Below are 12,673 nucleotides of genomic sequence, written 5' to 3'. Positions count from 1 at the left end.
GTGTGTGTGTGTGTGTGTGTGTGTGTGTGTGTGTGTGTGTGTGTGTGTGTATGTGTGCGTGTTTGCGTGTGTGTGTGTGTGTGTGTGTGTGAGTGTAAATGTGTGCGTAACTGATTCGCTATCAAAATGGCTGTTGGATAATAAGTATTCAATGATCATAAGAAAAAAAAACGAATTCTTCAAAGATAAATAAATTGCAGATAGATAAAGAGTAATAACGTGCCCTTACAATGTGTTAAGTCATTGGGCCAACATTCACCAGTTTTTACTGTAGAACAAAGACCGTTTCATGCCGTAGGACAAACACAGGTGTCGCTCATATCATTACTTGTGGGACTTCTGATTCTGACTGAATCTATCTGACAGATTCAGTAGTCTACTAACCGGGCCCTGGTACTTAAAAAGGGCAATCCAATAATAAGCGTTTGCCTACAATGACCCCTCTGCGAAAAGAGTATACAGGGACATTAACAAGATGTAGTTGAACAATTAATAAGCATCACCCGTTTGATGCAACTGTTCAGTGGTTCTCACTCCCGGTACTCGACACCAGGAGGTGCTGTGGCCTAAAACATGACTTTCAGCGAGGAGCGATGAAAGTCAGAGACGAGTTGAATGGCAGCTGGCAGGACGGAGCTCCGGTGCCAGGCACTGCGAGTTCGCGGGGACAACAACGCTGTTGTCCCGAGCAGAAAGCCGCTACCTTTAAAGCAGTTCGCTGTCTGAAATTATCATCAGACCATTAGGCCTGTAGGATGTAAAAAAGAAACCGTTTTTTTAAAGAAATGTGGTAAAATTATTAAAACTAAAGCCAATTTTATATTATTATTGCCCCATGTTAATAGTAACAAGTGTGCATTAGCACTTTCAAATTAAGCTGCTGAAATATACATTATTGAAATTGAATGTGTTCATTTCAGCTCATTGCCGTCTAACTAGGTAGTTGTAATTTAAACTTTTTAATAAATTAGTGTGGTTACAAAACAAGCCACACTATTGTTGTCTTGTGTGCAGTTATTATTTTTCTCACTATGAGGACCTCCGAAACTTAGTTTTGGAGGTATTTACGATCGGGCATATTCGGGCATATCAATGCAGTGCTCCGCTACTTTTAGAGAGCAACCATTTCAGACTTTTTATTATTATAAATATTTATAATATTATTATTTAATATGGAAAGTGAATGGGGCAAGAATGCTAAAATCAACGACTCCAAACCTGAACACCTGGGAGTTTATCCATTAAATAAATGGTCATATGGAGAGGTTTGTCCCGCAGTGTATTTTGCCTCAAGGAACCATAAGGTCCGTCAGGGAAGATTTTACTGTACCTTTACGATTTGGTACATGACGTAGCCTACTACTTAATACTGCCCGACTTTACGATACTCATTTGGTTTGGATTAAGTAATAAATGGCCGAGTTACAATTATGCAAAGGAGCTTCCATTATTCAACCAATCCCAAATCCACTTCAGAGAACTCCTGATGCCTAAAATGTGGTGTGCCCATCACAAGTTGGTACCATGGCCAAGATATCCCCCACTACGAGTCTTTACTTGTTGTGGAAGTGCCAGAGACGTCAGACGCAGTCTTTATGATTCATAATATCATCCGAGGCGCACATAGCTTTTGGCCGTAATATTAGATATAATATTATATAAATACATAATAATACATAATATTATTATTATATTATATTATATTATATTATATGGTATAGATATAGAGCTCCAGGAGTCCGCAAACGGCAACAATCCCTTCTCCTCCATGCTGTGGTTCAGTCTGACAGCTTATTGGTCAATGGGCAGCAGCTCATTTGCATTAAAGCTACAGACACCAGAAACAGTGCATTCTGAAGGGACTGAAACAGAGGGGAATAGCGGTAGGCGAGATTGTTTTTCCCAAAAGCAATTTCCAGCAAACAGTTTCAAAAACATGTTTTCTAGAACTCAAATACTACGTTTACTTGTTGGGAAAACACCATAATATGTCTCCTTTAAAGCAACATGCCACCGACAAAGTTTACCGACTCTACGCGAAGACACATGAGAGACGCAGTAAAGCAGAAGAATAGAAGATAAGAAAATCCAATTGATAATAATGGATATCAATTCCAGAAACATTATTTAAATCGAAATAAAATCATTTATTGTTGGTTATTAAGTACACAATATACACCGTAAGAAAAAAAAAGCCGACTTCCCATTTAAGAAAGACTATTGGGGGCAGTTAATTTCAACATCAACATAAATTGAGCCTCTTTTTTTTCACATGTTAATTGGCCAAAAATATTTTCGTTGGCCAAGTAAGACCTAAGTGATTCTCACTGTTGCCGACAACCTGATTGAAATCAATACGACAAGACGCATGGATCAAAAGAACGCGTGTTCTAGACCATCTTCGGAAAGCTTTAGTTCCACCGTAGAGACGCTAGAGTTCAGCAATACTCCCAGTCGAGCAATGACGTTGGTTAGGAAAAGTGGAGTCTAATTCATTTTAAACAGCACTGTGTTTTCCTATGTTCGAAAGGAAGCACCTTTTCATCTCTCCTTGCAGGGACGGATTAACATGACCACGGGCCCTGGACACAAACCACCCATGGACTCCTACCAACACGCAAATACACGCACTAGCACACCGAATTTGGTTGCATATTATAACTCATGCAATCCACAATTACACACATTATGCAGCGCGAAGCCAGAGAGAGAGAGAGAGAGAGAGAGAGAGAGAGAGAGAGAGAGAGAGAGAGAGAGAGAGAGAGAGAGAGAGAGAGAGAGAGAGAGAGAGAGAGAGAGAGAGAGAGAGAGAGAGAGAGAGAGAGAGAGAGAGAGAGAAAGAGAGAGATTATCTAACCCCGGGCTGCAGGCATGCATAGTCCCAGCCGCTCATTTTAACGGCAGAACATGGAATCTGTCAGGTTAATATCATGAATTTAAAACCACCTAATGACTTCCTTTGATGAATTTCGCTAGTTTAAAATATAAAGAATTCCGCATCGTCAACTTGTTCTCGTCATTTTAACTGTGAAATTGACCGTTGATCAAGGGCCCCCCCATTGGCCAGGGCCCTGGACATGTGCCCACTTTGCCCATGCGGTAATCCGTCTTTGTCTCCTTGACCCAATGACGTTTTCAACCAAGGTTAAGGAAAGGAGGCATAAATTTAGGAGATTTGACTTTTCGTAGTCGGCAGATATATTCAAGTGAATATTTCAGGGAGGGGCGGCGCCCTGCGTCCAATCAGCGAACAGAGAGAGTGGCTAAGAACAATGACGTTAGAGTCAGCTCTCGTTGACGGACATCTTCAAGCACGGTGTTTGGTTTGTTTACAGCCTGCCCTGCGCGCAACGTTATTCCCGGCCAAATGTTAGCGATTGGTTATGGCAGATCCTGAGTGGCACTGGGCAGATCCAATAGTTTTGAACTTCAACAGACACCCGCCTTCAAGTGAGTTAACGTTTGTCAATTGAGTAGGTCCAGACATTCTCTGCAAATGAAATGAAGTACGAGATACTGGTAGGACCAGGCTAGGAAAAACACTGACTTCAACCACCCTAAAGGCGAACAACTCAGGGTTTTGAAGGTGCTACATGTGTAGAAACCGCACGTAAGTCCCTCTTCTGTGACAGGGGGCGCCATAACTCACAACCAAACAAACGATCAGCCCTATTGTTCGATCAAGTCGGCTTTAAAGCGGCCCAGGGACTTGAAAATCAGCTTGCTCGCTCATTATCCCTGCTAGCATTAGCATGTCAGCATGCTCACTTATTAGCCATGCTAGCATTAGCATATCAGCGTGCTTGCATATTAGCCATGGTAGCATTAGCATGTTAGGGTGCTCGCTTATGAGCCTTGCTAGCATTAGCATGTCAGCGTGCTCGCTCATTAGCACTGCTACCATTTGAATGTCAGAATGCTCGCTTGCTAGCTAGCATTAGCATGTCATGGAATATTGGGCACACGTCAAGTTAGCTCCCACACCCATTTTCTTCTGAAAACGTACATGCTGCGACAGGTCTAGTTATGATGGACGTCTAGAATTGGGCTACTTGCATGTGCATGTTTTTCTTTTTACTTTGATTCATTAGGGCCTGACTATGTTTCCCAGGAAGTTCAGTGTACTTAAAGAGGTGCTTGTTGGTTGTTGTTTTTCTCCATAAATGCTTCAGCTTACTCCTGAAAGCGCTCCACCCTGCTCACCTCCGGTGGGAACCAGTTTAATTGCACAGAGAGAGGCAGAGCATGTAGCAGCAGCTGGAAATCATAGGCTGCCAACTCTTTAATAAGGACATGGTAGCCAAAAATATATTAACCTTTAATCTTTACCTTAAAATGGATGATTCTATTATTATTATTATTATTATTATTATTATTATTATAAACAAATTATTCTTGTGGCCATCATTTTATAAAAATCCCTGGGATATAGGTTTGGGTTGACTTTAATGTCCGGATTTATTCATAAACCAAAATGATTTGGGATATCAAGCAAAGAAAGATTCTGTCTTTGTAATCTTCTGTGGTCACAAACAAGATGAGGTAAACATATTCTTTTTGTTTGTATGGAAATCTTTGTGGGTTTCAAAAGATTCACCATGTTCCCTTTAGTAGTACATGTCCATTCAAAAAATAACCATAATACCAGCTGTGTTCCTAGAACCAGATTATTTTATTTCCAGATTGCCGTAGTCGAGTGAAAATCAAGTTTGGGAAAAACACTCTTCCTCAGAACTTAGGAGGTAGGACTTAGCAGAGGTAGCATTCAGCAACTGCCATGTTGAGGTGGCACAAATGAGTCATCAAACTAAAACAGGCCTTTTCTCAGACCTTAGCAGCAGACAACCCCCCACCGTATCCTGTTCTGTCTGGCCATGCTGCTCTAAAGCAGAGCCTTCAAGTCTGCGTTTGGACCAGCTCCAGGTTCTTCTCTCGATGTGCCCTGCTGGGTCTCAGTGTTTGGATTAGTGGCGGAACTACGTCAAGGACGAGGACGGTCGCCCAGCGTCCACCACCATGATGGCTGTGGCCCCCGAGCCCACATCCCATCCTCATGAGGGGCCGGAAGCCCAGAAAGACCCTCTGTCTCCGCCCCTAACATCTGTTGGCCGTTGGGCTTTTGTTTCTCCACATACCTGCTGGGACTCTGGGCCACTTTGGGAGAAGCACGATTTTAGGGCTTGGAAAAACCATGTCGTATTTCATGGGAGTTCTTCTTCCAGAAAGCCTCCAGCTGACTCAGTAGTCATGCCTTAAGACCTACAGTGACAGCGTGAATATAGTATGTTGTTGTAGGCATTCGTACGCTAAATCTCCAGCCGTTCTGTTCAATATGATCATTAGTTAGAAAAGTGTAAACACAAACAAGGACAGACAAGGACAGCGTGAGATGGATTGTTCCCGCCAGCCGCCGCCCGTTGATGGATCACCTGTGGTTCCTCGTGACGTCACAGAGAACGAGGCACGATCGCCCGCCTGAGCATGAGTCAAGAGCCACTTTACATGCAGGGCCACCGCCAAGCATCATGTGACAGGGAAACTCAATAAAGCATGTGTTTGTCCCCGCACTGTGACCCGCTGCACTCATCTGTCCTCATAGATGATTCCACCTGTAACAGGCTCCTGTAACGTCGTCACCAGGCCACTAATGCCCGTCATCATTCCTCATTTGGTGTCCCTAGAGGGGAGGTCTCTAGCCAGCTACGTGATGAGGTGGTGGTCAACCTCGCCTCGAGTGAACCAGCCTCCAAACATTGAGGTAGTATGTGTGAGCCTAGCTAGAGCTAGCTGGATAATCATTGTGCTCTCCGTTCCCGAGAGGACAGCGTGGATCCTGTCTGTTGCCTTGGCTTCCTCTCCTGGCGTGGGGAGGGGGGCGGCTCAGACATTGGGAAGGTATGTCAGGCAATCTCATCCCACCGGGCTCAATTCAATTAAAGAGAGTACAAAGACATATGGCTCGGAGGCCTGTGATATGATTAGAGAGCCGGCGTTGATTCATGCCCTCCCTTATCTCGTTGTCACTGACGGCACAGGGCCTTAAGTGGGGACACTCAGAGAAAGGTGCTGGGGGGTTACTCAGTCTTAGAAAGCTAAGGCTCTGCTGTTTGGCTGCCGCCAGGTATGGTCTGCTCTTATTTATTATTGTTTTGGGAAGACTTATTGTTTCATCCCAGCGTTGTCGATGGCAACAGAAGGTGTTGGTTGTCCTCCCACGACAGCCCATGTTTATCACCAGAGGCCGTCCGAAGCCCCTGTGCTGGTTCTCAAGAGCGGCATTACACAGGATGTCTGTTGGTGTCTGGCAACGGAAACACAGCCATGTACCCAACGCACACTGAACACAGCCCAGTACCCAACACACACCGAACACAGCCCAGTACCCACAACACACTGATATTTATCTGTGGGCTCAGTGGGGCAGATGAGACCTTTAGGACTCAGAGGTTCAGGACCAGGTCTCCCCTGATGGTCAGCACGGAGCTGAACCAGAGGAAAGCCAGGAGGACGGCCGACTCCCAGAGCCACCATGATGTCACCATTTGGGTTTTCAGGCATGATAATGTACATATTCATATTCACCCACACAGACAAACAGACAGACCAACACACACACACACACACAGACACACACAAGCACACACAAACACCCCCCCCGACACACGCAACCACACACACACGCACTCTCACACACGCCCACACACACATAAACACACTCTCAAACACATAATCACACACACACACACACTAACACACACACACACCCTAACACGCGCACACTCACACACACACTCTCACGCGCACCCACTGTTACCCCCCATCCCCCCCCCCCCTCTGGGGGGCGGGCTGCCATTACAGACAGAGGATCTGTCCCCTGGGAGCGGGATGTGTTGAAGGAATGTGTGTCCAGGTATCCTCCTGCCGCGGGGGGGGCGGGCATGGCTCGCCCGTTGATCCTGTTTGATAAAGGCCCTGACAGGCCGGATTAGGTGTCTCCTGCCTGGAGGAGCCCCGTCTCTCCGCTCGGCCCAAGAAAGTCGATCTGGTGGGAAAGGGGCGGGGCCCTGCCCCCGGGCTCGCTGCTTTTGGGACGCAAACGCACCGACGAGCAGATGCACACACAGACACACACGCACATACACACATACGCATACACACGCACATACACACACTAACAAAGCGCAAACATACACACACACACACACACACACATGCATGTACACACACCCACACACACACACACACAGACACCCGCAAAAGCACATACGCACACACACACATGCACACACACACAAACTCGTACACAGTGCAAACACACACACATACACACACACAAACACGCATACATACACACAGACACACACACACACACACACCCTCCTTACACTCTAATACACACACACCTGTCTCACCGTGGGCGAAACAATGACACCCTTGCTCTACTCATTTAACTGACCACACCCTTGCGTGTCGACTATAGAAAACTTCTTTTTTTGTATATATCCACTAATGGTTGAGAACTAGGCACAGGCAGACAGACAGGCAGGCAGACAGACAGACAGTTCTCCACAGAATAGCTAAAGCAGCATTCCTGAGTGTGAAGCGATGCAGCGCTGTGGGGAGAGGCAGGAAGAGGGCAGGAAGGGAGGGACACTGGGGAGGGCTGCAGTGAGTGACAGGCCGTGGCCCGGGCTCACCCCCTCTGTCACACCGGTCCCCGGAGCCGCCGACGTTCCACGGGCCCTGTCACACGCTGGACCGGGCTGGGGGCCGGAGCTTGGAGCACGGGCCCGTCAACAAGCAGAGGGCAGCGGCCTGAGGTGGAGCGCTCACTATCGTCTGACTCCGCCGTCGTCTGACTCCGCCGTCGTCTCACTTGCTCCACCCCTCCTCCCACCCGGTGTTTAGCCAGCAATGCTGCTCACTAGATATTTGCATCTTTACAAAGCAATACATAGTTTTGTTCTATTGCAGAATAATTTGCTGTTACGGCCCCAACTACGCCCTTAACCTCAGCGGCCGCACGTGTAAACAAAACAGCAGCTCTCCGGCTTAGCCGCTGGTGAGCCGGCTGGGAGCGCCACGGTTACAGTTAGCAAACAATGGGCTGTAAAAGTCTGCATGGGTTTACTGATCAACCTCATGTTAAGAGGTCTTCTGCACATCATCTCGGTTCTCAGTGAGCACCGCCCTCCCTGCTGTAGAACAGCTCATTTAGGATGCAGGGGCTGGTTTACCCAACCATGGGGGGGTAAGGCCCCCATGTAGCCCTCAAAATGCTGCCCATCCCTGGGGCGCAACATGGCGGTCTCTGCTGCAGTCTTTCATTTCATACCCCTTATCTCATGGTGACAGTTTGCCCCCTAAATCTTCTCCTCCGCTTCCCCCCCTCCCCTCCTCCTCCATAAATATCCACTTGTTCCCCACGAGGTGACAGGGGCTACACACTAAAACAGACTGACGTCACCTTCTTCTGCCTTTTCTGGACGCTTCCCAGAAAACCATAAACGCAAAAACACTCACAAACAAACAACACGCATGCACACCCGTGCACGCACACACACACACACACACATTCACAAACACAACACACACGCACACAACCCATCACAGACACACAACACAAACACACACACACACACCCTTCCTCATCAATAGCAGTGTGGCTGGCTGCGGAGCCACTCTCTGATGAGGACGGGCAGGCCTGTGATTAATGTTGTCTCCTCCACGTGTGTGGCATCATCTGGTTGAAGGTCATCTTGTCAGTCTCTCCGATTGGGAGCTCGGAGAATGATATCACAACTGTCTGGCTCATCCACCATCTCGATGAAGTACTGAAGCTCAAGCTTTGAACTAGCTCCAGATTGCACACTCCATTTGGGTTTGCTTTTCAGAAGCTTTCGGATTTTAATAGGAATTCTAAACATGAACATTGGCAGGAGACTCAAAACGCTTATTCTGTGTTCCTCGAGTAGAATGTAGACTTTTACTGGACATCAGATTGACTCATGGATTATGACATATTTCTTCTGAATTTATCCCAGCTATGCTTTGACCTTCACCAACAGCGCACCACTCACGACTCGGTGACGTTGGTTCAGAGGAACGCGGTTCTAGTAAACAGCCTTATTAGAACACAGGGCCGACACCTCCAGCCCACTGGTCTCTGAAAGAAATGATTGATGCATTAATCTGCAAAAGGAACCATAAAAACACCTTCCATACAGCGCACTTCATGTCAGATCCTTTTACAAGTTTATTCATCTTGGTAATATTTTGTGAACATATTTGTTTTAAAAGGCTAAAATCACTGATCTTATCACACCGTATCGTAGCATTATTCGTCCCCAGAGAGTATTTAAACAAGGAGGATCAAACTAAGTGGAAATGCATAGTTTAACTTAGATCCAAAAGCTTCCTTTACTAAAGCACCCTAAATCAGACATTAAACAGGGGTACACACCAACAGTGCGTTGTTATGCTTATTTAAATGAATTTAAGTCTCTTTCCTTAAAATTAAAGGAACGGGACTTAAGCTTGAATCCTTAAAAATGATCTCTGTTCAACAAATATACTTGGAACACGTTCAGCCTACATGGTTTGTATACAACACCGAGAAGCTACAACATCCTTCTGCAAAACCCAGAGAAGTCTGCCTTCATTTCCAGAACAGTCTGGAGGAAACTGTTCACTGTTCAGTGATGTCAGATTATCCTCAGGAAAAACTTGGTTTTAGTGGGGGCAGGTCTTTGAAAGCTATAGATCCATTGGCTTTATTAAACAAAGACTGTATCAGTAGCTTCACAGTTCAAAGTTTAGTAGGCGGGGAGACCGAGATAGCTTTAATTTTTTCATAGCAGTTATGAACTCATAACACACATGGTGCTACCACTTCCAGACCGCACCCAGTGTGTCTTTAACCAACACAAAGACACAATAAAGTGAGCCTCATCCTGTTTTTTTTAAGCATTACCATTAAGTGCAGCTCTCCATTTATAAAAGTGCTGTATCTATTCTAGACAGCGACCTTTGTTCTATCAAAGTCTGTACCTGTGCCATCTGTCCAGGGCTAATGCTTCCTCTTCTAATGGCACCCAGGATGGACACGCCATTAACCGGTCGTACGGCAAAGCTGCTTCAACCGGTGTGTATTTGTGTATTTCAACACACACACACACACACACACATATATATATAGCCCTCTTCATCACTGCACACAAAACAACTTATCACCACATTCAACAGGTTTCCAGGGAAAATCAAAGCAATGATCTAGTCTGCTAGGGAAATACATTTATTATTATTTTCGTCAATTTACATTTTTATACTTGTTGGTCGTTGTTGGATGGAGAAGCTTAACGATCAACAACACTGGAAATGCTCTCTTGGTTCCTGCAAGCCTCTCATCCTGGACATGACGAGAGCTGCATGGCCCCCCCACCCTTTGTCCTTCTCTTGGTGATTAAACACAGCGTTGGGAGGGGGGGGGGGGGGGCGCCTGTATCTCTGTGTGGTAGCCCGTTGCATGGCTACAGCCTTCTCCTGTGATGCATCAGCCAATGGCATGGGGCCAGCCGGACCGTGGCAGGCCTGGAGGCCTGGGGGATGAAAGCCTCGGGCGCTGGGGCCACTCACACCACCATAAACGACATGTTTACGACCAGCCCGGGCGCCCGCGCCGCCAGCCGCTCAACGTCAAACCAGCGCCGCGTTATCATATTTAATCGTTCCCGGCAACCTGCGGTGAGATTGCTCCACGACTGGAGTGGCAGGGCGGCCCTCAGCGTGTAAACACATGTCAGCTGACCGCCTGGATGTTTACCTACTATACTTTAGTATAGTAGGTAAACTATACTTCAAGCTCAGTTCAAATCACCCGAAACTTTAGCAGCTGGTTTTTAATTTCTTTTATTTTCGATAGCATTTTATTTGAATGTAAACCTTTTTTAAATGGTGACTTACAGGTTTTTTGCAACTCCATCAAGTTGGAAAGGCAGACGGTGTAACTGCTGTCAAAGCATTTACAATACGAAGTTTAGTCCATCACATTGAAGGCATGCACATGGAAGTGCACGTTGTTGACTGAAGATAAAACAAAGACGTGGCGTTCCTTTGACCGGCCAACAACCACATGTATATACACTGGAGACCAAGCGGGGTCGCCAACCACTGCTCTGGGAATAAGACAAGAAATACAGGATATCATCTCTCAAACACACACACACACACACACACACACACACACACACACACACACACACACACACACACACACACACACACACACACACACACACACACACACACACACACTTTAACGACTGTTTGAAGGACACAAGCCTAAAACACAAAGCTATGTTGTGTTGTAGAGGTAATTAAAAATACAAGTCCATGGAAACAAAACAACTGCTGGTCAACGTACTCACGGACGCAGCGATGTAGCGCAAAAAAAAAAAAGCCGGGAGGAAGAGAAGACAGAAGAACAAAAACTGGCCAACATTTCCACAATACGGTACAATTATTTCATTATTTTCAGATTATTTCCCTAAGGGCATCGTTTTGTTTACGGATCGAACTGAAGCATCCTTGTACAAAAAGAAAAAAGCAATCAATTATGATATTAAAAAATAAGAGTACAGTGTAAATATATATTCATATTTATAATTTTCTACCTGTATTTACAAGAAGTTACTTTTGAATGATACTTGGACCTCTGTGTGTAAGGTAGTCACGTCCCCTTGCCAATAGTACAGTCTCTGCAGTTCACCAGCAATGTAACACCAAACAATAAGCTGCAACACAACTCATCACCACCTTCACCATCGTCAGTCCTATGGTTCTCCTGACCAGTGGGGGGGGGGGGGGGGGGGCAGAGCAGCACTCTGTACAAAAATAAATGTTCCAGCGCTGGCCCACCGAGTAGCAAGGTGCCCCCCCCCCCCAATTGACATCGTAGCCAGCCCACCTCAGTCTGTGTGGGGGGAGCCAGGAAGTGGGAGTCATGCATCCGAGTCAAAGAAGCACCAGAGTTCCGGCATCGACCCCCCCGGGGGGGCTTGGGCGGTCCGCGGTCCGTGGTCGCCCCCCCCTGCCACCGCCCCACCCAGCCCGCACCTCTTCTGGGGCCGTCGCAGGACTGGAAGGACTCATGTGGGGGTAGCAGTGTGGGGGGGAAGGGGGCTGGGGGGGGGGGAGGTGGCATGTGTCAGCGCCATGCCGACACACGCTTAGCGTTAGCGCTAGGCTAACGCTAGCGCTAATGCTCGCGTTAGCATTAGCGCTTCTTGACGGCGGCGCCGTTGGGGTGTGGCGGGAACTTGGGCAGGCAGGGCTCCTCGACGCCCGCGTCGTGGGAGAAGACAGAGTCCTCGCCCGAGGAGCAGGTGGAGCTGCGCGTGTCCGGGTAGCAGGTGGAGCTCCGCGTGTCCGGGTAGTTGGGGGAGTACTGGTCCACGCCCACCGACAGCTCCAGGTACTCCTGGAGGGAAGGCGGCAAGAAAGCGAGGGGGGGGGGAGGGGGATAAGACGGTCAGAGGTTTAGCCTCGCTCTGCGTTCCCCTCGGACGGTTTGAAGGAGAGCAACAAAGTGGAACGCGAACATGGATAAGCCAATGAATGCTTCACATCTCAGCGCGCTTTTTTAAAGGGTGCCGAGATGGGGAGCATTCATGAG

At 47.1% G+C, this 12,673-nt stretch overlaps 2 protein-coding genes across 5 annotated transcripts in view; both read right to left on the bottom strand.

Annotated features, from left to right (window-relative positions):
• lgi3 (leucine-rich repeat LGI family, member 3) overlaps nucleotides 1-12,150 on the bottom strand; it is a gene marked incomplete at both ends in the record, with an annotated part of 17,059 nt that extends 4,909 nt beyond the window's left edge. The window contains 1 exon segment of the mRNA XM_079754145.1: nucleotides 12,104-12,150. Coding sequence (XP_079610271.1) covers nucleotides 12,104-12,150 — 47 coding nt within the window.
• Nucleotides 10,386-12,673, bottom strand: part of fgfr1a (fibroblast growth factor receptor 1a) — a 31,198-nt gene continuing 28,910 nt past the window's right edge. For all 4 annotated transcript variants that reach the window (XM_079737993.1, XM_079737994.1, XM_079737995.1 and 1 more), the window contains exon 18: nucleotides 10,386-12,478. In XM_079737993.1, the coding sequence (XP_079594119.1) occupies nucleotides 12,275-12,478 (204 nt within the window). In that variant the 3' untranslated portion in view covers nucleotides 10,386-12,274. The remainder of the gene's footprint in view (nucleotides 12,479-12,673) is intronic.

Source organism: Pollachius pollachius (genome assembly GCF_949987615.1).
Source record: "Pollachius pollachius genome assembly, chromosome: 1".
Taxonomy (NCBI): Eukaryota; Metazoa; Chordata; class Actinopteri; order Gadiformes; family Gadidae; genus Pollachius; species Pollachius pollachius.
The sequence above is the reverse complement of the archived record's forward strand: the minus strand, read 5'-3'. Positions and strand labels throughout refer to the sequence as shown.